This window comes from Falco biarmicus, chromosome 8 (genome assembly GCF_023638135.1).
Source record: "Falco biarmicus isolate bFalBia1 chromosome 8, bFalBia1.pri, whole genome shotgun sequence".
Classification (NCBI taxonomy): domain Eukaryota; kingdom Metazoa; phylum Chordata; class Aves; order Falconiformes; family Falconidae; genus Falco; species Falco biarmicus.
Window position 1 is genome coordinate 9,628,473 of NC_079295.1, and position 23,578 is coordinate 9,652,050.

The 23,578-nt window shown below is 40.9% G+C and overlaps 1 protein-coding gene across 13 annotated transcripts in view; it reads right to left on the bottom strand.

Annotated features, from left to right (window-relative positions):
* The window catches only part of UBE2F (ubiquitin conjugating enzyme E2 F (putative)), a 90,578-nt gene that overhangs the window by 23,859 nt on the left and 43,141 nt on the right, over positions 1 to 23,578 (bottom strand). For 10 of the 13 annotated variants that reach the window (XR_008823471.1, XM_056348776.1, XM_056348775.1 and 7 more), the window contains 3 exons: positions 23,096 to 23,153; positions 7,681 to 7,713; positions 5,263 to 5,325 (listed from right to left, as the gene is read on the bottom strand). Coding sequence is in view for 12 of the 13 variants with exons in the window: in XM_056348776.1 (XP_056204751.1) it covers positions 5,263 to 5,325; positions 7,681 to 7,713; positions 23,096 to 23,153 (154 nt within the window). In the remaining variant the exon portion in view is untranslated. The remainder of the gene's footprint in view (positions 1 to 5,262; positions 5,326 to 7,680; positions 7,714 to 23,095; positions 23,154 to 23,578) is intronic. The other 3 variants (XM_056348780.1, XM_056348777.1, XM_056348774.1) reach the window with 1 other exon arrangement.

Genomic DNA, 23,578 nt, shown 5'->3' on the forward strand with positions numbered 1-23,578 from the left:
TCCCTTCCAGAGTGCCATCTATCTCACTCTTTTGCAATGACACAGCAAGAAGCATTTCCATGCACTGAATACTCCCAGATAAGTTTCACTGAGAAGATGGAAAGATCATGCAGGAAATTAACACTGGGTGATGTTTCTCAGCTTCTCCTATTAAAACAACTCAACACTGCATGGATGAACAACTAATTCATGCCTCCTAATCTGCAGGATGACAAAAATTGCTTTAGCCTCTTGAAGTGCACCAAATACAACATATACAAGGTAAATAAAACTAAAACAGGACACAGCACTAGCACTCTTGATATGGCAGACCTAGGTGAGCAAGAAAGCTAAGGAGTATTAGGGAAAATGTTTCTACTTCAAGCCACACAGTGTAATGAATTTTCCTGTCGTGTATCTCACATATGGCTTTGAAATGTTTCTTGGCAAAGGCAAACACTACTAGGAAATACAAGGACTTTTAAGGAACACAGCCATGTCCTGAGGTAGTATCTCAAAACAACTATGACAGACATATGTATGGCAAGTATTTTCTAGGTTTCAGCTAAAAACAGCAGACACAGCACTCACAGCACCTCTGGCTAAGGAATACACAAATCTTGAACTACTAGGCTGACTTGGTATTGTATTACCCTTGTTCTTTCAGTATTCAGCCTACCTGGCTGCCACAGAAAGCAAACCAACAGAGCTCTATTTGTTCACTGTACAAAACAGAGAGTCCTACATTTTTAGCATATCATTTTTAAGTGAGTAGTCATTAAAACTTAATCACTTGCATACTGCTTACAAAGCTGTGGAATCGATTCAGTTGACAATTAATGGCTCCAGTCATCCACATAATTACTGACAGGCTGACTTCTCCGCTAACTCCAAAGCAGTCCCAGCTAATTAACTAGTAAGCGGTTCTTTAAATTCAACAAAAAAAACTCACACTACCAAACTGATGAAATTGTACCAGTGTGAGAAAACTGAATGCCCCATCCCTGGCAGTGTTCAAGGCCAGGCTGGACAGGGCTTTGAGCAACCTGGTCTGGTGGAAGGTGTCCCTGCCCATGGTGGGGGTGCTGGAACTAGATGACCTCTAAAGTCCCTTCCAACCCAAATCGTTCTATGATTCTACAAGCATCTGGAAACACCTTGTTTAGTTTACATAGAGACATCAATCATCTTTTCATACTGATTTATTGAGCTCCAAACCAAGAGAGGATGGTTGCTTATCTTTCAGTGACTGGGACCTAACTGCAGTGCAATGTGGGCACCAGGAATGTTCCAAAAAGTAACATAACAAAAATGACCGATACAAACTTTTCCTAAGCTGGAAACAATTATGAGTTAAATGAGAGAGGGTGAAGGGAAACTACAATTTTATCTGAATGCTTTAGCCACAGTCAACAAGCTTGCAAGAAGGTTTTAGTTTAAAAACTGGCTGAGTGTGGAAATTGGCACCAGATCTACAGAAACACAGCCACTAAACAGGATGCAGTCAACATGCTGGAGGGCAAATCCACTAACAAGAGGGACCTTCGTGGGCTGGAGGAAAGGCCAACAGCAGCCTCAGGAGGCCCATCAAGGCCAAAATGCAAAGCTCTGCCGCTGGGACACACTCAGCCCCTGCACAGGGAAAGTCCCAGATGCTGGGCTGTGGAGAGCCCTGCTGGGAAGGCCTCGGGGCAAGGAGAGGCTGAGGGAACAGGGTTTGTTGGTAGAGAGAAGGCTTTGGGGGACCTAAAAGCAGTCCCCTAATACTGACGAGAAGGCTACCAAAAGGACGGAACCTTCTTGGAGGTGCATAACAAGACATGAGATTGAGCTCCTAAGCTGAAAGGGGGGATTGTCTTACTGCATATATGGAAAAAGATTACTGTGTGGGTAACTAAGCTTTGGAGCATCCAACATCACTTGATGACAACGGAGCCTTACAGAATTGATTGCAATGACGATGAAATCACTTGAAAGTACCATTTAATGCAGACAAATAAAGGAGTCCTATCTCTGAAAAATGTGGCAGACAGTAAACTCTGTCTCTGAAAAGGTCTTTTGATGAAAATAACCAATTACAACACAGGTCTCTAGATCACTTCTATAGCTGATAAGAAGGTAGGTTTTGGATACGTAAGTAGAGGGGTAGCAAGACTGACTATTAATATAATCCGTTCATCTGGCATTTTCAAAAATGGTTGATGACTCTGCCCAAATTCATTGTGTAGCCTTCCGAAAAGTTACAACATCTTGCAAAGTGTGTGGGGAAGACCTGCAGAATTACTAAAGCTGCATAAACAAGCATATATACTTTAAAAAAATAATGCAAAAGCGACTTGATGATCACTGGCTGAAGGAAACTGGAAAGGAAGAAATTCAGTAACTGAGAGCTCCTTCCTGGAGCTGAAGGAGGCCCCCAAGGGCTAGAAGCTGAAGCTTCACTAATTCAGATCTTCGATAAGATACAATTTTTTAAAAACAATTGATTTCATAACTTGAGGTCTGAATTTTTTATCATTTTTACATCTTAGAACAAGGCTACTTTTCCAAAAGCTACAACTACATGCTCAGGTATAAGCCATAGATTTGATGCAAAAATGAAGAGGTCCCTTATGTAGGAAAAGATTATTACCGTCCCTTCTAGCCTGATCTGTAACACAAATACAACACAACTATTTTCCAAGAACAAATAATGATTTGGTATCTATTAGGTGACTTCTAGCATCTGCAAGGCAGCAGTCATTTATGATGACTTAATACCAGTCTATGGAACTGAACAAACTCCAGTCTCACATTTTCAATAACCAGAGCCAGGCTTCAGGATTAGCTGTTAACCTCTCAGGCAGCTGCACTTAGCCTGGAAGGTCAGCAAAGGATTCCATATGGAATTTCCAGGATTTCAAATCTGAAATGACATCAGTAAAATACTGACTCATCTCCTCTAGGAGAGCCACAGAAGACAGCTCAAGCGACATTTGTTTTGGCTGTTACAGGCCATATACTCCCACCCTGTCAAATGACCAAAAGCATTTTCTTACAGGATCTGTTCGACACAGATGTTTGAATACAGAAATATCTGTATATAGATATATTTGCACATCTGTTTGTGTGTAGAGTGTGCATGTGTACATATACACTATTGGTATAAGTGTATTACACAAAAATGTCTCAGGAAAATTCACTAGCATTCCCATATTAATTATACCATGCACTGCAAGTATTTTCTTAAAAGACAGGACAGAACCACAGCAGTTTGACATTACAGCAAAGTGCTTTATGTTACATGACATCTATACCCAAGAGAGAAAAAAAAACTAATTAAAAAACCTAAATGGTGCTGCAACTGCATCGTTTGAGGCTAATTGTAAAAGCAGCATTTCTCTCCCTTGCATAATTTATTCTCTCCAGGCAGCCATAATTTATTTTGCTGTAAGACGTGCTATGGAAAATCCAGCATTACCTGGTGCTGTCACTATCAATTAAATACTTAAACGAAATTCAGATAAGCTCCAAAAAAAAGTTAACATGGAAGAATATGAATTTTACAGATGCCTGTGAGAGGACAATTGAGAGTTGACTAAATAAAAAAATATTTGTTCCAAAAATATTTTTAATTTAGAAGACTGTCAAAAAAACACTCAATTTCACTTTCACTTCTTCCACAGCTGCTGTTACATGGAGAAAAAAAAAGCTTCTGTGCTATTAGTGTGGCAGTATGTACTTTGAGTGCTCAGCGCTCTGTTTTTTTCAGAGGTGTGTTTTTAAAAGCAGGTAACACTCTTCCTTTCTGTGGACTCCCAAGACTTCCAATTACTGAATGAGATTGAGAGATGCAGGATAGCAATTTCTTAATATTTCATCACTCTTTGGGAAGAGAGCATTGCTGTCTGGCTGGTCTGAGGTCTAACAATTTCCTTGAAGCACTGGCAAGGCTTGCCTATCACAGCCTCAACACATCTGACACAAGACTGTACTAGTACTGTGAGAGTATCTCTCCTTACAAAAACCTACCCAGACACCAGACTAACCACTTTCCCTCTGGCAGTTAGAAGAAATCAAGTGTCAGATTTGACACTCAGCAATAGCTGTGTAGCCTCACCATTCCCATAGAGCTACAAATTTCCCTGGCAAGATACTAGAGAAAAATTTAGCCTAACAATGCAAACAAAGAAAACTACTCAGCCTGCTACCTTCACTACGCTGCTTTTGTTTCTTGGGCTGTATGCCCGCTCTGTGACTACTTCCAGTGTTTTATGGCTTGGAAGGCTTCCTGGCACTCTTTGCCAAAATGATATAACAAAACCCCTCTTCCAGAGCAGGTTTCTATTAAATTTCTCCCAACTCAGGTTTATGTTCTCATCCCAGCCCTGCAAACACTAATACCAGAATAGCTACAAGATCTCATTAAACAAAAAATAGGCAGAAAGATAAACTTGCAGTCCTGATACTCCCTCTTGAAAAAAAAGAGATAAATTAGGTGTACTGCCTGACTGTATTTTCAATGAACTCTTTAAATGAACATTTAACTGGAAGTTTTCTTCAATCTTTATGGTTAACTTCAGCAAAAGTATTGGAAAAGTTTAATTCAAACAAGAGGTGTTGAACATACCAAGTGTATGCACCAAGTGATGGAACTTCAGAGATCCATATGATGGAGAAGATAGTACTTTAGTTCACTTCTACCTTCGTGGTCAATCTCACTTGAGAGGTACATCTCACAGATGTTCATCAGGCCACTAATCAATGCCAAGTTTTGCTTTGCCCAGTCCGTAATACACACGGAACAAGTAGGATCAGTAAAAAGAAAACAAATTTCCACTCCTGTCTTTTAAACGTGCCAGTAGATTAATAAAACCATGCAACATCAGAGTTGTGAAGAAGTTGCCTTTTGAAAGAGACAGAGAAGGATGAGATCTTTCTGCAGATCTTCTAAGGTAAAGGCTACTCATGCAACTGTGCGAAACAGATTCATTATCAATTGCTGCACAGAACATGTACAACTTCAGGGAAAATCTCAGAAACAAGAAGGAAAAGATCATCTGTTTTGGGGATATGACTACATTATGGTCAACGATTCTAGCATATGGTGAGTAACGCTACTGTGTCGAGTTTACTTTCCCAGATAAACCACATCTTGTTTGAATATCTGGTTGCTGATACAGTGAGTCACTTGCCTGCACAAAGTACCAGCTCAAATGCTTTAAAAGGACTGACTGGGAATTGCCGAGTACAGTATGTGTATTTGTTTAGGAACAACATGCTTTAAATAAACTGCTGACTCACCTTGTCACGCAAATGATGCTCTGCAGCCTCAATATTCAAAGGATCATCAAAATTCAAAAGATCCTGGAAAATAAATAGAGAACGTTACAGGGTTTCCACTCACTGCATCATACAAGGCATCTAAAGCCCTAATGAACAAGATAATGAAACAAAGTAAACAAGACCAGCAAGCATAGTGGCATTTTCTCACTACCTTGATAGGTATTCCCTGCCAAAGGTAAATGCAAATGAGTTTGATGACTGCAAACCAAATCGCAAGGCAATTGAAGTATGACAGCAGCAAGGTATTCAACCCCATCTGGCAGCACACCATGCACAGCCCCATGACACTTCCTTCTGGCAATGATCCATTTCTATTTGAAAACTGAGACAGTTTTAAATCAAACTTTGAAGGAACATTCGAAGTTTCAAGAGGCACAATTCCTGTTGATTTTTGTTCAAGGGTAAAGTAAACCCCTAAAACCCCCTGCAAACAGGGTGATGATAAAGCAGGAAAAGCTTCCTTAATATCATCTCTATATCAAAGCAATTTCATGCCCTCTGTGAAGAAACTATATAACCTGGAGCTGGACAGACAGGAAAGTTTTAGTGCAATGGGAAAAACAGGGCCCAGAGGAAAGGGAGTGTGAAGACCCCAAGAGCTAAGGGCACACAGGGGCAGGGAGCAGAAATAGTCTAAACAAATCTCAGGTCTACCAGTTTAATCTCAAATATTAACTTCAGAAGGAGACAGGGTCCAGGTTTAAAAACAGTGGAGACCAAGATGCTGATAGAATGGGAATAATCATTAAAAAATAACAGTGAATCACAACCCTTCTGCCTTGCAGCCCAGATCATTTTCCCCAGTTTAAGGTTAGTCTGCAACAGCAGTGAAATGCCACTGCTTCACAAGCGTGAAAGGCTTGTGTCACACACTGACTCGTTTTCAAGCAGCAAACCTTCCATTTCACTCAAACCAGGACACCAATACACCTCATTTTCACTCACTTTCTTCAAGAAAGCACAAAAAGAATCTGCAAGGCTAGCACAATCCAGTATCATCAGCTCTTCAAAGCCTAATTATTTTTAAGAAGCTGGGTGTGACAGAAATCCAAGAGGCAAGCTAGGGAGCACAGCTCTTACCCGCCATGGCAAATCCCCGTGGTCTCTGAGCCATGACCATCACTCTCTGCAGCTGTTTGCCTAACGGATTATTTTTGTGTGCAGTTCTGCCTCTAAAGACACTCCTTTGTACCTCCAGTGGATTTCGCTTTCTTCCAGTTACTTAGCATGCAGTGGGAGACTAACTGTGAAATGCAATTACTTTTTGTTGAAAAGGCAAATGCTCTCCAATCTTCTAAATCAATTTACCAAAGTTGTAGTTGAAACAAACAAGCCTTTGGATGCCAGGAAAGCTTAGGAGATTGTAGCCAGTCACTGGCTTGATCTATGCTAGAGGTTTTAGAAATGCACCATGATCTCGGCGATAGTGCTGGGAGCACAATCACTGCTCTGCCGCCTCCTCCTCCTGCAGGTAGTGGTGGAAGAAATTCCTCTCTCTGGAAACAGGTTGGGGCTAGTGAAGCCCACAGTGATGCTCCTCATCCAGAGCTTTTTTCACAGCCTCCTCCCCACACCCTGGGGTGGCTGGGGTAGCTGTTTCCAAAGTCTACAAATATGGCAACCAAGTTAGTACCTTTCTCCTGACCTTCCTATGCAGCAGCAATGGCTGTGGAAGGGAATCACAATCTTCGACTCCATAGAAAAGGGCAACTTTTGTACAGTTTCTCTCCACCTGTAGGGCAAAAGCAGCTGTTGCATCTTGCCTGCCTTTTGCAGCTTCCTGCCCTCTCCGTTTTCAAGTTGCTCCTGCAATTATGAGGCACAGGTTTCTTGCTCCCATCAATCTAAGGAAAAGGGGGGCAAAATGGGATCCCTGAACAAAACCACACTATTTTTGCGACAAGTCGGGATTTATGCAAATTCTATGGGTTGCTACCGAGGCCCCTGAACAGGAATATAAGCGTTCAAAACAGGAATGAGACTGCAGGAGAGAAATCTTTTAAAGAACACCTTTTTTAAAGAACAACACAATTCCTTCTCAGAGCAATATGAATTTCTATTTCCTGAAAACTGGTGGAAGGAATTTCATACTGCGTGGAAGATCAAGTTACTTATTACCAAAATATCCCATAATAGATTTGTAACCAAAAGTAAACAATGTACAAAAAAAGCTGGCATTTCAGACAGTCTGTATGAATCTTAGTTATACAAACAAAGGCACAAACTGATTTCGTATTTGCAGAACACCCACTGAAGCCAAAGGAAATAATGACCTTAAGTTTAAGAGGCAACAGATGAGGTTCACGTTAAGTGATGCTGAAACCAAACCAGGCAGGAAAAAAGAAAGTGGATATGCAAAAATATTCATTTACTTACAGTGAATAAAGAGTTTAATCCCCAGACAACATCCTACAAAGGAAAACCAGAATCAGTTAGGCATACATTTCAGGTGTTTTTAACAGGTTCACATACTTTATTTTTTCTATTAACCCATGAGATTACTGGAAATCAAATCTAGATTAAGGGTGATATTTTACTTATTTAAATCAAAATATTGAAAGAGCTTTCCCATTACATGAATACTCGACACTTAGAAGTCACCAAAAAACAAATGTTGCATATTCAATCACAAGTTCAGATTTTTGTACTGATAGGAGCCTTATTCCTGTTGCTCCTCTGCTTAAGAGGAATACCTTAGTATATGCCACCAACTGAAAACTGTACTGCTTAGTTCAAAGTGTGCATATAAAACTTAATTCAGCAGTTCATTCTTAAATTTAAAAAAATAAAATGGTGTCAGACAAATATTTGAAACTGTGTCAAAATATCAGAAAAAAATTAAATTTAGTATGAGTATGGAAAAATACCATTCTTCTATGAGCATATGTCTCAATTTTACTGCCTTTAAGTATCTATTTAAAGACAGCTGAATAGAGAGGGTTTGCAATTCCTGCAGACAGAAAGATTCAAGGGAATCTGCCTCCAAATGGTGTCATCAAACACAGCTTATTTTGGTGTTCTACTAGCACTGACCTCAGAGTCCACGTCGTCCATTTCCAACCTTCAAAGACTAAGAAAATGAACGAGATCCAAATATCACAGAAATAAGTCTAGAAGGATCACCCACCACCAACTCTGGGGCTATGTTGAGGAAAGATTATTTTCTTCAGCAGCAACCTAACTAAGCTACCCTACTGCAAAATCGCACTGAAGCCTGGGCCCTAGAGTTCACACCTACCAGACAAAGATCAACATCGCACCTCCTACCCTTACAGCCTCCTAGCGTTTGACTGCCTACCCATGAAAACCACGCTGCCTGATATCTACTAGCGGGACAAACGCTGCACATTAATTGTTTTATGTCTAAAATGTACCTTTTACAATAAATATAAAGCCTCAAAGTAAAAACTTCCTATCCACAGCAAAGAACTTCAATAAACAAACATGTTTCTGCTCGATTCCTGTTCTGGGCCCTCTGCTAAGAGTGGTGGACCACAGAAATCAATATTCCTTAAGAATACTATCCAATTATGTCTTAATTGAAAAAGATACAATGTCAGCATTATCTGGACAACAACCTCTCACGATCCAATTTTCTTCTGCTCTGGCTCAAATAACCTACTCAGTTTATCCGCCTTTAATAACATTAATCTGCCCAGCAAAGTTGATATTGTCAGACAGCGTTTTCAGATTCAGCACCTCCTCCTAACTGTGCTTCTGAAACCATCAGGTGTGGCAAAACCAGCAACTTTTCCAAATGCGCTCACCACCTTCAATGGCAGTACAGCCACACAAACAGCAAAAAAGGATATACTTAAGACACCTAAGAATTACAGTTATCTGTACATTTTAAGACTACAGTGCAGAGCAGTCATCCTCACTCCCAAATGACTATACTATCCGTTCCTCGGCACGTATGAGAAAATGGACTATTTCAAGTAATGGATGAAAGTCATCGTTTTACCCTTTAAGTACTCTGCTTGTTCAACTACTGTCACAGAAACTGGGCATAGCAGAGGTTAGCAAAGCATGGTATTAAGGAAATCTGTACTAAGCAATCCTTGGGACAAACTATTTGTACAGTGCAGCGGTGTTAAAGAAAAAATAAGACAAAATTGCTGATTAAAGGAGGATTTCAGTGGTGTGAAGAACCTGGAGAGTAGAAACAGGCATTAAGTTCTCAGCTTTCAGTTCACTCTCCCACATTCAGGCACAGCAGGGTGCACAGCACAGCACAGGCTGCCATGGTGTCACCACCCTCGGAGTCTGCTCTGCTACGTACACTGCCCCTGGCACAGATGCAGCCCAAAGACTGCCTGATGCAGGGTGTGTAACCACAGACGGCTGAGAGTACCTCTCCAGCCACTCTGCCCCAGCAGAAGCTCTGACCCCTGAAGGTCAGAAGCCCCTTCCCACTGCTGCCCTCAAAGGCTGTACTGTCCTTCAGGGAAGCAAAGTGAGTGTCTTGGGGGTGTTGAGAATTTCTTGCACTCAATTTTAACCCACTGTGTGTTTCCCACAACCTTGGATAATGGGACTTTACTAAAGCACAGCGAATTGCTTTCTTCCACTCAAAGAAGCAGGAATAAATTAACTTTATAAGGGTCACCTTCAATCTACACCATGTGACAGCAGACTAGCTGGATAACGTGATGCAGAATTACAATACCTAGATTTAAAGAAATCCTGAAGAGGTATAAGGAGCTCACACTAGGACACTGGGGTCTGTCCACTTCTAAATCCTGCCTGAATACCAAAACTGCGTTCACAGGGTTGCAAACTGTTCACAGCTGTTCCAACCACTTAACCAGCATGGCTAAAAAGAAACAAACAAAAGAGCAACTCAATCACATGGATGTTGAAATCCTGAAGAGCTCACCTTCTCTTTACATTTAACAGAGCTGAAGCCCCCAGTCTCCCAGAGCCTCCCCACCAGGACACTTGCAGATTGTCTTTCCAGACAAAAGAGCTGCTGCTGAGCCATACCTTACACAAGTAAATGTTGCGACTCTAAACAGAAATGTAAATTATATTAACTATTTTCCCATTCTGTAAACACCTGCTTTTGAAATTTACCTGAATTGCTCCCAAATTCTCATTTGCTGATGGGACACTTGACTCATTCAGGCTGGCTTTGCACAGAGTTCCATAAAAAAATACGCACACAAAAAAACCCCAGCAAAAACCCCTGTAAGGCTGTGAGTTTTCAGAGTGCTGTTTATTTTCACAGCCATTCCAGACATCAAAAACTATAAAGGGATTATTATTACTGAATAACTTATGTGTGAAATTCTTAATATTGTTTCTGATGTTTCCACCCATTCAAGCTTTACGATTTTGCAGGATTCATTTTATATCCTTGCATAGCTCCATGAAAAATAATGCTAAATTACTACCAGAAAGCAACACTTTTTCTAATGAGTTTGAGGCTAGCCTGGATTTAAATCTAGAACATTGAAACAGAGAAGTGGGAAGGAACAGATGAGGAAGAGCGAAGCAAGTATTTCACGTCTGAAAAACTTGACACTGTTGCACTGCAAAAATAATCACTTTGTATTATGGCTGCTTGCTGTGTGCCAATAAACACTTGCCTGAATGCTTGCTTCACATTTCCCTGACGAACCAAAAGGACTTGCAAGCCATCAAAAGATCCTGTCAGATTTAATAGTTTAAAAAATACTGTTTTCTTTTAATGTAATAAAGCAGCATCCTTGGCTTCAAACATTTACTGAACTTCTGGCTTAAATACTCTGAAAACAGGAAGCTAACCCTACATACGAGACTTTTAAAAAGTTATCTTCATGCATAGGAGCAGGGCAGATGTCGCCTTAAAATGTTAATAATGCACACTTTTATGCTGCTCCACTTCAATGACAAAATCTACTTGCAAAAGGGGAACCAGACACAGGGATCTGCCTGTTCACATGGTGAACACCTGACAAGGCTGTTTCTTTTACAATGCTGCTTTTTCTCTACTTTCTTCTACACACTTAACATCAAAGTTACAGAGTACAAACACACCCATTACTTAGGGGTAACCCCAGAGCAAAACTAAGGACCTCTTACATTTTTTGTAACGAAGGACCATGGTCTGCTCAGGATGGACGTTGCAGAAAAGGCTGCAGAATTCCCCAAACCACTTTATCTGATTTCTGCTCCAGATGTGCCCAGGCAGGCCTTCTCCCTGTCCCCTGGTCTCCTGGAGGCTTTGCATCGGCACAGACATCACCCACAAGGTTAGACACCTTTGCGAGCCAGCTACAGGTCCCAGGTATGCGAGTGTTTTTAATTCACAACTACTATGTTAGTTCAGAGGATTCAAGTATGATGCTTGAACTAAAGAGCCAGTTCCCAAGCAAAGCAGCACCTGCTTAAATCCACAGTGGGTAAGTGGAAGAGGGTATGAGGGAAACATACTCTGCTCTGTGGCACTGTCACCATTGTGAGCTCAAGCATGGGGAAGTCAACACAAGCAAGTCAGAAGATCAACAGACTTAAATAACCCTTTATAAATCACCCCTTTTCATTCTTCAGTATTTTTGTGCTGCATTTGAGTGAGAATTTACATTAAAACCCTGCCTACTGATTTATTTATGGTATGACAAATGAGGGGAAAAAAATATCTACCACTGCAGCAACATTTAAAGTTCAAGAGCAATGAATCCAAATCCTAAATACTGCTTTTGAAATAGCCTCTCCTGAGGCTAGAGAGTCTCAAAGCATTGCATTTGTAGGGTGTCCTAATTCAGTTAGTCACCAAATCTTCCCAAGTGGCAGCCCTCACAACCACTTCACAAAAGCGATGCCATTGAAAACATCTCACAGACAAGTGTTTAGCTATGCTTGCCGATGTCTGGAAATACAACCACACAACACTTCTTTTGAAGAGAGAGTAAACATGCAAACTGTAAATTAACATTCTCCTTTAACAGGCAAAGTATATTTAATACATTAATTTAAGCAGAGAATGAGCCAGACAAAAGCAGCTAATGAACTTCCAATCAAAGACATTTCTTTAGAGATCCAAGAAGCGTTTCTCATCTAATAGTCTGATTAAACTAAAGCTCATTGCTAAACCATTTTTCATATACACTTTAACCCATTCAGATCAATGAAAGGAGCAGCAGTCATTTATACAAGCAGATACCTAAAGGAATTTTTTTTTTCTACTGAAACAGAAACCCCAATAAAATAAACACCCAGCTTTGTACATCGCAGTTTGGAAAAGGGCTTGAAATTACACCAGAAAACTCAGCAAGCTGAAGGTCAGGTCACTGCATGGCTATCTCTTGAAGCAGCTCTCTGCTGTCTTGTCTGCCTACACACCAGCTCAGAATGCTTTTCCACTTCCATCCACCTTCTTCTGCCATCTCTCACAAATAAGCCCAGTTTCTTTCTCTCTTCATTGCAGCCTCACATTCCCCAGGCTCTGCTGGACTTCTTTCTGCCTCAATGTGCCTCCACAAACATCTCTGATTTCCCCTAATGCAGTAAACCAGCTGTCTGCAACCACTACACTGTAACTGACTGCACAAAACTTACCACTGGTCCAAAGGGTTAAAATAGAAGTTTGTTTTCATGCCAGAAATGGTGGGCACTTCTTAGCTTACAAAAAACCTGCTTCCCTCCTACCCAGTCTTCTCCCAAGTAAGATATTCTCTTTCACATTTCCTCTCTAATCCTGTATATAAAACTGCTACAGTATCTTGCAAAATTGCTGTAGCAAGTAAAGCACCATTTCCACCTAGAATAAGGTGAAGAGAACTTCAGCTTTCTTTAATCACCCACAAAGGCCATCTCAATTCTCATGTGCCTGTAATCCCAGCTTATGCTTCCCACCCAAACACAACAACTGTATCTTACTTAGAGGGCTTTGGGTAATTTAAATGGCATGAACTGCTCCAGTTAGCAAACACAAAAAAAGGAGGAAGGCTGGAAAACGATTTCTTCTGTGCTCAAACATACTAGAGGAAAAAACTCAGGAACAATTATAGCCTGTTCCTCTCCCAGACCAAGACAGTTGTGAATTGCCAAGTATGCAGGAGCACTCATCTAAAATCCCTTACTTTTGTTACTGACTCCTTGACATATGTCCTTAAGGTTATTTCAGAGCAAGCAGATAATCTTTTATAAATTGTTCCCTGGGGAATTCTGTGATAGCTTCTTAATGAACTACACTACAGTGATCACGAACACCAAAGTGATCACCCTCCAGAGAACAGACTACTCAATTGATTAAGGTTGTCACAAATTGCATATTCAGAAAGCAACGATTCAGGGAAAACAAGCGTGGTTTAATTAAACTTACTAATATACTGCACTGTTCTACTGAATCACTCTTTAAAAAGTGTGCTAGTAATAACAGCTACTGTATTTAAAACAAAGATTTAGCTTTTCCAGAAGCCACTAAAGAGAGAGGGAAAGAAAAATTTTGCAACTCTTATGAGGCAGAGGTTATTACAAGACATTGATTTGTGTAAGTAGTTTCATCAGCCTGGGCATGCACAGAAGGGAAAAGAAATAAATCACTTCTACAAAACTGATAAAGCCGATTTATAAAATGAAAATACCACACAATACATCCCTGCAGAAAATTTTCCTGACCTTATTTTCAGAAAAACAGAATAATGTCAGATCTACATAGAAGATTGTATTCAGTGGCTTATAACTACTCTTTACCATATACTGGGTCTGAAGATTTTTTTGTCTGCTGCTTATTCAATTTTTAGAGGTGGAGAAGAAAGGCAAAGAAATGAAAGCAGTAAGAACAGACATAAGTGCTTTAGCAAGCAAAAAGTATTGAAGAAATATAAAACTTCTGCACTGTGCTTTTCTTTAGATGACTTCCTTTACAGAGGGAGACTTGAACCATTGAAAGGTACCTTGTGATAAAGCCGTACTTCTTGCAACTGCAGGATTACTTACCTAAATTGTGATCAGCAAAGACAGTCAGAAACACTGTCGACTGTGACAGCTAGATCTCCCTTGCAATTTGGTTTTTGCTGAACACACCCAGGCCCTCCCCAGTCCCTGGTGCTGAACAGAGCAGTGATGGATGGCCCAGCCCCCACAAGAACTGCCCCAGGGCCAGGTGCTTGCTCAGCACCGCTGAGAAAGTCCATGTTTGGTTCAGAGCAGCAGTGCCACCTTGAAAAAGGATGTCCTCCTGTCCCCACTGTCAGTGGGGTCAGAGCAGTTGTGGTGTGTATGAAGTAAACTTCTGGGTAAAGTCAGGCCAAACTCCTGCTGCAGATGCATATCACACAGGCTCCAGCACCAGGCAGGGATGTAGAGATCTGGAGCAACAACAGGGACACCGTGCTCCAAACCATACCGAAAGGAAGGCCTTGAATCATTAGGAACCCCTAATACCCCTAAGTACTTCTTACATTACAAAAAAAAAAAGACAAAAGGTGTGTGTCTTTTCACATTTGCTGACAAACATCAGCTCTAAAATGGTTGTGACTCTTATCCTTCCTCATCTACCCATTTACTGGATCAAAACTTCTCTTCTGTACCTGCCTCTCCCTTCTGCCACTCCCTAGTCTCTTGCTAAGATACAATTTCTTCTGTATTTATATCCTAGTGTTTCACTGTGTCCCTTGTGCCACCTTCTGCAATGCTGATATCCCTGCCAGTATCCCAGAAAACACGAGGCAGCATGCAGTTTAGGCACTGAGAAAGGGACAGTGTAAATCTGAATTGCGAGAGGATCCAAAGCTTTTTGAGCACCAGGACCCAGTGTCAGTAACAGGCAGTGGGTGATCTCACAACGGCCAAGAAAAATCAGGAAAATCAGAGGACAGTCACAGTACATTAAAGAGGAAGCCTCTGCTCTCAAGCCTCAGGACAACTGCAGTTTGGGGAGGGTGATGTGAGCCATCTCATTAGAGAAGATCTGAAACAGTCTTAGTTGGAAGCACATGATAAAGCTTCTTGCTTGTTAGTTATCCATGCCCTAAGATTACTCCACAGAAGAATCTGGAGAAAAAGATACCTTAAGCATATTCCTCCTATTCTGCAGAATATCCCTTCAAGGACACATCCAGGGATACCCAATAGCCTGCTCTTCATCCCAGCTAGCATGAGCAACCCCCTTACACTTCTCCTACATCTGATTTCAAAAGCATCCCACTTTTCTGTATGCATCTCTAAGGTGGCCAGGGAGTAAGGCTTTCAGCAGAAAGAGGTTAGAAGTATTATATGTAATACACATATGTATGTATTTAAAAGAGAGAAAATGGTCTTTCAGCAGCAGCACTGTAGGTTCTACTCCTGCTGTGCTGGCAAGAACATAGCATAGCTTTGAAGGAATCCACCTTTATTTGTGATATAAAGCAGTATGCAGCAGATCAGTGCCCATACCTTCAGGGACACGCAATGGCCAAGAGGCTTGCTTTTCTCTCCTTCACAGATTCTTTTGATCAAGACCCACAGAGCACTCACCTCACACTTTCAGCAAATAAAGAATGTCTTCAGGGAATAAAGGATAAGACTAAACATTTGCACTGGCCTGTTTCTGTTAAGCTACAGGTACAGGTCCCTGTGGTGGCGGCAGCCTTTACCTAAAGCTATTTGCTTGCAAGTTTGTGTTTTGTTTTGTTACTCACTTTGTTGAGCCGGGGAGAAAATAAAGATACTGGCAGCAGGAGACATTGTGCTATGTGGTCCTAGAAGCCGCCTTGAGATCAATACACAGAGCAGGACCTCTAGTTAAAATGCGCTCTCTCTGCATGTGAGAAAGGCAGCTTTGCAAATCACAGAATGGTTAGGGTTCTGGAGATCATCTAGCCTGACCCTCCTGCTAAAGCAGGTTCACCTACAGATGTTCCCTGTCTCTTGAACTGCAAAGCCCAGAACTGGACAGAGCACTCCAGATACAGCCTCACTAGGGCAGAATAGAAGGGGAGATCACCTCCCTCAACGTGCTGGCCATGCTCCTCCTCATGTACCCCAGGGTGCCATGGGCCTTCTTGGCCCCCCGGGCACTGCACCATGTGCTGGGCACCAGCACTCCCAGGTCCTTCTCCGCAGAGCTGCCCTCCAGCAGGTCAAGCCCTCGTCTGTGCTGGCGCCTGGGGTTGTTCCTCCCCAGGTGCAGGACCTTACAGTTGCCTTGGTTGAACTTTATTAGGTTCCTCTCCACACAACTCTCCAGCCTGTCCACGTCTCGCTGAACAGCACTGCAGCCTTCTGGTGTATTGGCCACTCCTCCCAGTTTTGTATCACCAGCAAACTTGCTGAGGGTACCCTCTGTCCCTTCATGCAGGTCACTGATGCAGAAGTTGAACAGGACTGTACCCAGTACTGACACCTCAGGAACACCACTGGCTACAGGTCTCCAGCTAGACTGCACCACTGATCACAACCCTCTGGTGAATCCATGCTGACTACTCCTGATAAGCTTCTTTTGAAGAAGATCATCATCAAGAGGATGGGCTGGGTGTGATCCCAGGAGTACTGAAAGGTGAGCAGGTACAGACCTCCTTTCAACAGTGTTTCAGCTGGAAAGTCACCAATAAAACCTACAGCCAGCCAAGCTGAGGAGACGAGGACTCCCAAGAAAGTTATTCTTCATGTCTTGCTCCTGAGAGAAAAGAAAGCCCTCATGTCTGGCTGTCAGCTCATTCAGGGTGTCCTTCTGGAAAAGCTGCTGTGGACGCAGAAACAAGTTCACCTTCCCACTGTGCTGAACAGTGCTCTGGGTGGGGAGCAGGTTTGGGTGACAGGGGCCACCATGCCTCTTGGACACAGCACAAGAAGGAATAAGGTGGTAGAAAGTCTTCAGCAGGAAATAGTGCAGGGCACAAACACATTGCCAACTTCTGTATGGTACCAGAGAAGACAGGTGAAGACACACCACCTGAAAAAACAGGCATTTGTCTGCTCAGTGCAGTATTTGAAACCTGCATGCAGGGAGCAGTTGCAACCCCACACAGGGCAATCTGTTTCTTCCCAGTGCTCAGAGGCTCTATACTGGTCTGTACCAGGAGGCAGCATACACCTTGACAGAGCCCATCTTCCCCCTTACAATCAACACAATTTCTTGCGTGCTCGGTTTTGTAGCCTTGGTGATCACGACCAAGCTGATCTCAGGAGACAGATGTGAAACTCATAAGATCAAGAGTCTCCTTGCTAACCTATGGTTGACATCCCAGTAACTTCTCATGCACTGTAAGAGCTGACATCTGTGCTCTTTGCCACTGCCATGAAGCCTTTAGCTTTCTTCTTGTCACGATTCTCTCCTTAGTTTACCAGTATAGGGGACAAACACATTCCACCCAGGAAGTCAGCTTTTACAAGCACATGCTTTGACATTTCTACATACAATACAAAGAGCCATTCAAATATTGGACTTGAATAAATAGCAGAACAATGTTTCCATAATGCTGGCTGAGAAAAACAGTATCAGCAGCAAGAATTTATGAGAATGACAGAGAACATACAGGTTTACTTTCTTCCCTTCATCCTGAAGACAGATACAGTTATTTTCTATTTAAAATACCCCTCTACACTAATAACATTTAATTTTGACAGCAGACCACCTATTTTCATTAATATGGCGGATGAAAGTTTTGTGCTTATACCAAAGCTTTCAAAACTACTCAAGTTTATGCTTAAACACTGAGGTTAAAGTAACCAGAAAAATTAAGTCAAGACAGTCTGATTTATTTCTCAGAGATGACAGTTTGATATTTGCACGATTTAAAATACAGTAATTTTACTGCCCTAAGACCACAGCAGAATCAGTGCCAACAGGGCATACTTTCTCATTCAGTATTAAACAATAATTAAATAAGCAAGCTTCTTAATGATAAACTCAAAAATGCAAGTTTATTGCAAAGAAGTCTTAATTCCTTTTAGATTAGATAACATAGTATCTGAAGTCACAGGAAAGGAATTCCTGAAAAAAATATTGTCCTATAGGTGGGTATAAAAAGCTGTCAGCGTATCTATAGTTTTAAAACTACCTTGATGTTTCCTATTCCTGTTCTTGTCTCTCCTGACAGCACTAACACAAAAGTGACAAAAACCAGCTCTTTAAAATATCTCAACAAAGAAATGAAATGCGTATGCATCTTACCAGTAAACATGAAAATAAAAAATAGTTCTCCAATTAACTGAGACCAACTGTAGTTCTACCAGAACAGTTACAAAAAAACCCCCAACCAAATATTCCCTGTGAACATTCAGCATATATTTCTAAAAGACTGGTTTTAACATTACTATACTCAACCCTCCACAGTCAGTCAGCAGAGTTGCACAAGTGTGCTCTGATTATTTTTATGGTTCATAAATCAGTCACTGACCAATTTCCAGCTGTAGTTTGTTAGCCATAATTGCAGAAGGAACAGCTTGACTTTTAGAACCAATTAGGCAATCACAATACACAGATCCACTTCCTTTATTTTTTAAAATCAATCACCCAAGATAATTCTAAAGCAAAGTGAAAACAAGCATTTTTGAGAAACCTGATGAATACTAGGGAGGCCTATCTTAACTAGGCAGATGATACTCATGGCAAATAAGGTCCAAGGAAGTGCATTTTGAGGACTAACAGGAGCTACTGAAGCACTTTTGAGTTTGAAATTGGAATTATTGTGGGGGAAGCAGCAAGGTATCAGAGCAACAGCAACAGGGTTATTTCATACCAGGTATTTAAAAGCTGGTATCTCCAGTGACATAAAAAAATTGAGAACAGAGTGGAATTGAAGCCATCTATTTGCTTTCTGCCTGGACAACTTGAAGTTTGACCATCAAACATGAAAGCAGAAAAGCAAGTTCAGACAGTCCAAGCAGAAGTCCAGAAAAACTTCTGTCCTCAGCCTGATTAATACTCTGTTTTAGAGAAGAAACAAGTATGCAATAAAATGATGTAGAACATAACAGAATGAAAACTGAGGGCTCCTGTCGCTAACTCATAACTAGCTATAAAGTAGTGAAAGATTACACAAATATCACTTAGAGAACACTGCATCATTTTTCACACAATCCATTGTCTGTGGACCAAACTGCTAGCAGAAGTTATCTAAGCATTTAGGATTCTGGAGTGTTTTTATGAACAAAGAAAATGTTTACAATCGCATCAATGGTGATTAAAAAGTATATATGGATTGTTTAAAAACATTAACCTACCAATGATCTGTTTCAGGGTTAAAGCCCAACTTTCTTCATAACCCAATTTAGAAAGTATCTGATAAAGGAATTCAGAAATAACACATTCTTTAGTGCCTTCACTAGTACACAGGTTGCTTTTTGCAGTGGTCTATGGAAACGCATTCAGTAGCAGGAAGTAGTCACATGGAAAAGAGATAACGCTCAGCACTTGGTAACTTAAGGAAAACTCAAGTCATGGATGAGATAATACAGTGGAACAAAATGCTAGAAAACGAAATTGAGTTAGGTTTTCCCCCTCATTAAGAATTCTCTATACTTAAAACACAATTTATCAGATAAAATTGAAATCTTCTAAATACTCTGTAAAAATTTCAGATAGTTAAAAGGCAAAACCTAAATGCCTCTTCAAGATTCTACCCATTTGATACTCTAAGTTAAAAAGTAGTCACAGAGTTTATTTTGAAGGCTTTTTCATGTAAGAGCTTTGCTGCCACCACAAGGATACAGAAGATGAGACAATCTAAAACTAGCCTTCTAAAAGGTTAAGCACATAAAACTAATGCATGCAGCAGCATACAACAGAGCTGGTTTGTGTATGTGGCTTTGGAGGTTTTGTGTTATCTATTGGAATCGATACACCAAGAATACCCAGAATGGCTGCATTAATAATGCCTGCCAAGTTTTGTCACAGAAACACAGTACAGACCCATTCTCAAATTAACTACTTTAGCAGTGTTACAGAGTGCTTTGTTGGACAAATTTGGATACTATTCCTACAGAAAACCAGGCTGCCTTCATATTATTGATGAGCGGAATATGAAATACTGACTTTCAAGTCCATCACTAGCCAAGATTGGATACTATCCATAGCATAACTGCGCAAATTCACAAGTGTATTCTGCTTATTGAGACATACAGGTTCTTCAGACCACGGTGTCCAAATATTGGAAACAAAGGATTCAGGAAGACTGGATTAGTGGGTAAAGGTGGCATGTTAAGAGATAAAAGTAACGTGGGTCACATCTCATGGCTCTCCTTTGCTACCAGTCACTCACTATTCCATGTAATTCTGTGGTGTACAGTTAACACACACCTAACCACAATTAATTTACACTGATGAACAACTTGACTGTGTGGCCATATCATCATTAAACCAGCACAATTCTGTATCTTCCATCTCAGAAGTATGTGTAGCCTCCAATCTAAGCACCTGGACACTAATCAAGCTTCAAAACACATAGGAAGGCATGCATGAAACGTGACAGGAGACAGTCAGCCAAAGACCTGAAACAGCACCTGACAGAATGGACATGAGGAACCATGGCTGCAAAAGACTCACCTTTCCCAGGTTTATGAGTCCTCTCAAAGAGTACACTTGGAATAGATGAAGAGTATCTCTGACAAGGAACAGACTCACTCCTGATGCTAGTTACCATCTAGTTACAACCTGTATCCCAAGTAAAACCACTAGGCAATAGTGCTTGCAGCTTACCAACATCCCCAATGGCTGTTTCTGCTCACATTTTTATAAGCTCCTTTTGTACTAGAGGTGCAGCGTAACAACACATTTCTACAGAGGCACAACTTGGAAGTTAAGACCAACATGTGATACTTATTTTTTAATAACACTTCAAATCATGAAGTGGCAACATGACAAGTGAGAGAACACTCACTGAAACTGCACGTTTAAAGTGGAGCCTCTGGCAACCAAAAGTAAAGGAATGAAAACTTTTCAAAAAGACACCCCAAATTACAAAGGTATAAAATGTGAGCTTGGAATTGTGGTGCTTCAATGCCCAATGAGGGGGAGGCGGGGGAAAATTCCAAGAACGATGCTGGATTGTTCTTTTCTTTCTTTAAGTTAAACTGCTATCTCCTTTTCTCTTGCTGAATCTTTAATTTCAACACCCACAAAGTTCCTGGTTTTTTTCATTTGTGGTTGTGGACTTCTTGTCCCCTCTACCTTACTGAAGGTAAAACCACCCTAAAATGCTGCACAATATTCAGTAGCTCGTGTCTCCTGGTATTGAGGATTCCAGAGTGTTTAACCTATGAAGTTACTCACAGGCAATTAGCAACTGATGCAAGAATAAAATGGAAAAGATTAATACACATCCTCTATCATCACTGAGGACAGGAAGTAGAGTTCACGGTCAAGTTACTCTCACCCGTAGTCCTAACATGTAGCAGTATTTTAATCTCTGTAAGAAAGATACCATGAACAAAGCTAGGGCAGCAATAAAAATATATGTACATTCTTGTCCGCTTGCAATATTGGTATACTAATTTTCTAATAGCTGAAGCTTAAAACTTGTAGTCCAAAAACTTTCTCTGGGAATGAAACACAGGGACAGAAACAGAGCTAGTTAATTACCCAAGTCAGTGTCTGTCTTGAGTTAACCCAATATGAAAGCACACACAAAGGACAAATCAAAATCATACTAGCCGATGGAAAGAAAAAAATAGGGAAAGGGTGTTTAAGAAAATACACACGTTGATTCTACTTCACTTTACAGAAGTCAGATGCACATGAAGAGATTTTACAGATGAAGAAAGTCACAGATGTGATTCACAGTGCAAAAAGGAAATCAAATATTAGACAAAACTCATTTTCAATTTGTGTTTTGAAAAGGAACAAACACCTGACATGTGTACCCTTAACCTACCTAATGTAGCTAATGTTCTTTAAGAACCAGTTCTGGCAGAGTTTCTGGTAAAAGCAAAAGGGAGATTATTGCTCAGTGTTCTGCAAGACTCTTCTGGCAGCACAGTCATGTAGCAGTAAATGGGCAATTGACTGCTTCCTGTAGCATGACAAGAGCAGTCACTATGTTGAAGTGCATGTGCTTCACAACAATCTCAGAGAGACTATTTCATGCAAGAACCATGACTGAATTTGTTAATACTGCCCAGTTGCAGTGGGACCAATCTCTGAAGTCATTCTGCAACCACAGTAGCACAACTCCCAGCAACTTTACAGGGACCAGATTTCACTTACATTTTAGTGACTGGGGTAAAGTGCATTTGAGGCAAGGTTAAAGGGCAGTGGTCATTAGTTCCCTACTGGGGTGATTAAAACAGCCAAGAGTGCCCTGCTTCATGCAATAACTAAGCGCAGACGTGCTGCTCCCCCCTTCCAACATGGGATGAAACAGAATTCAAGACAGTGCAGTAACTACATTTGATTCTGTTCCACATGGTGTTTCTCCCAAATGCAACTAGCCTTTCACTTTTCCAAGTTCCTCTACTCAGAGGACCTTGGGGGCCTGAAGGGAAGACAGACTATTGCTGTGTCAGGAATATCAACACAATAGAAATTACAAGGTTCATGGATTACTGTTAGTCCTGCTCACCATCATGCTCTTGTATTTGTTGCCTGGGTAAAAAGCAGACCATCCTTACTGCATGGTTTCTCAGGGTCACCTGCAGTCATACCATTCTACAAATACTGCTTTGACTGATAAAAGATTATGTGCAGCTGTGCCAAAACAAGCAATCATTTCTATAATCAGTTGGCACTGTACTTGTTTCAGTGTTGTCACCAACACTTGTTCAAAGACAAAAAATTCAATTGTTTCTAGAGCAAACTGCATTATCTGTCTCTTTGCAAGTCCACAGTAGTATTTTAGAAGATATACCTTGTTTGATGTATGTATCTAAAAGGAAATAATACCTTTAATGTTCTAGTTGGAGCCCAGCCAGTGCCATCAATCGAATGTTCTCTCAATAAACTGGAAAAAAAAAGACACACACATTATATAGTGCAACTTCTAGTTAAACAAACTTTGTCAGAAATCTTCAGAAAACATTAAGAACTTTGGAAGTAATTGCAATGTAAGAATTACCTCTTGCACTACATCTATGTACTGGGATTTTAAAGCACAAGAATTGGTATGTTGTCCTAGAATTACATTCTACATAGGGTCACTACAGATCTCCTAATTTGAGCTCAACCTTTGTCAAAAAACCTGAATTATTTTCATCAAGCAAACTGTGACAGAAATCCTTGTGAGACAGTCTCCACATTGAGCTTTTATTTTCCCCTTAGCACACAGACACATGCTCCAGTCTGGAACATGTTCATCTTTGATGAAGAGACAGGCTTGCAGAATGACTCATCTCTCACCAAATCTGGAACAATTCAATCCAAAAAAGA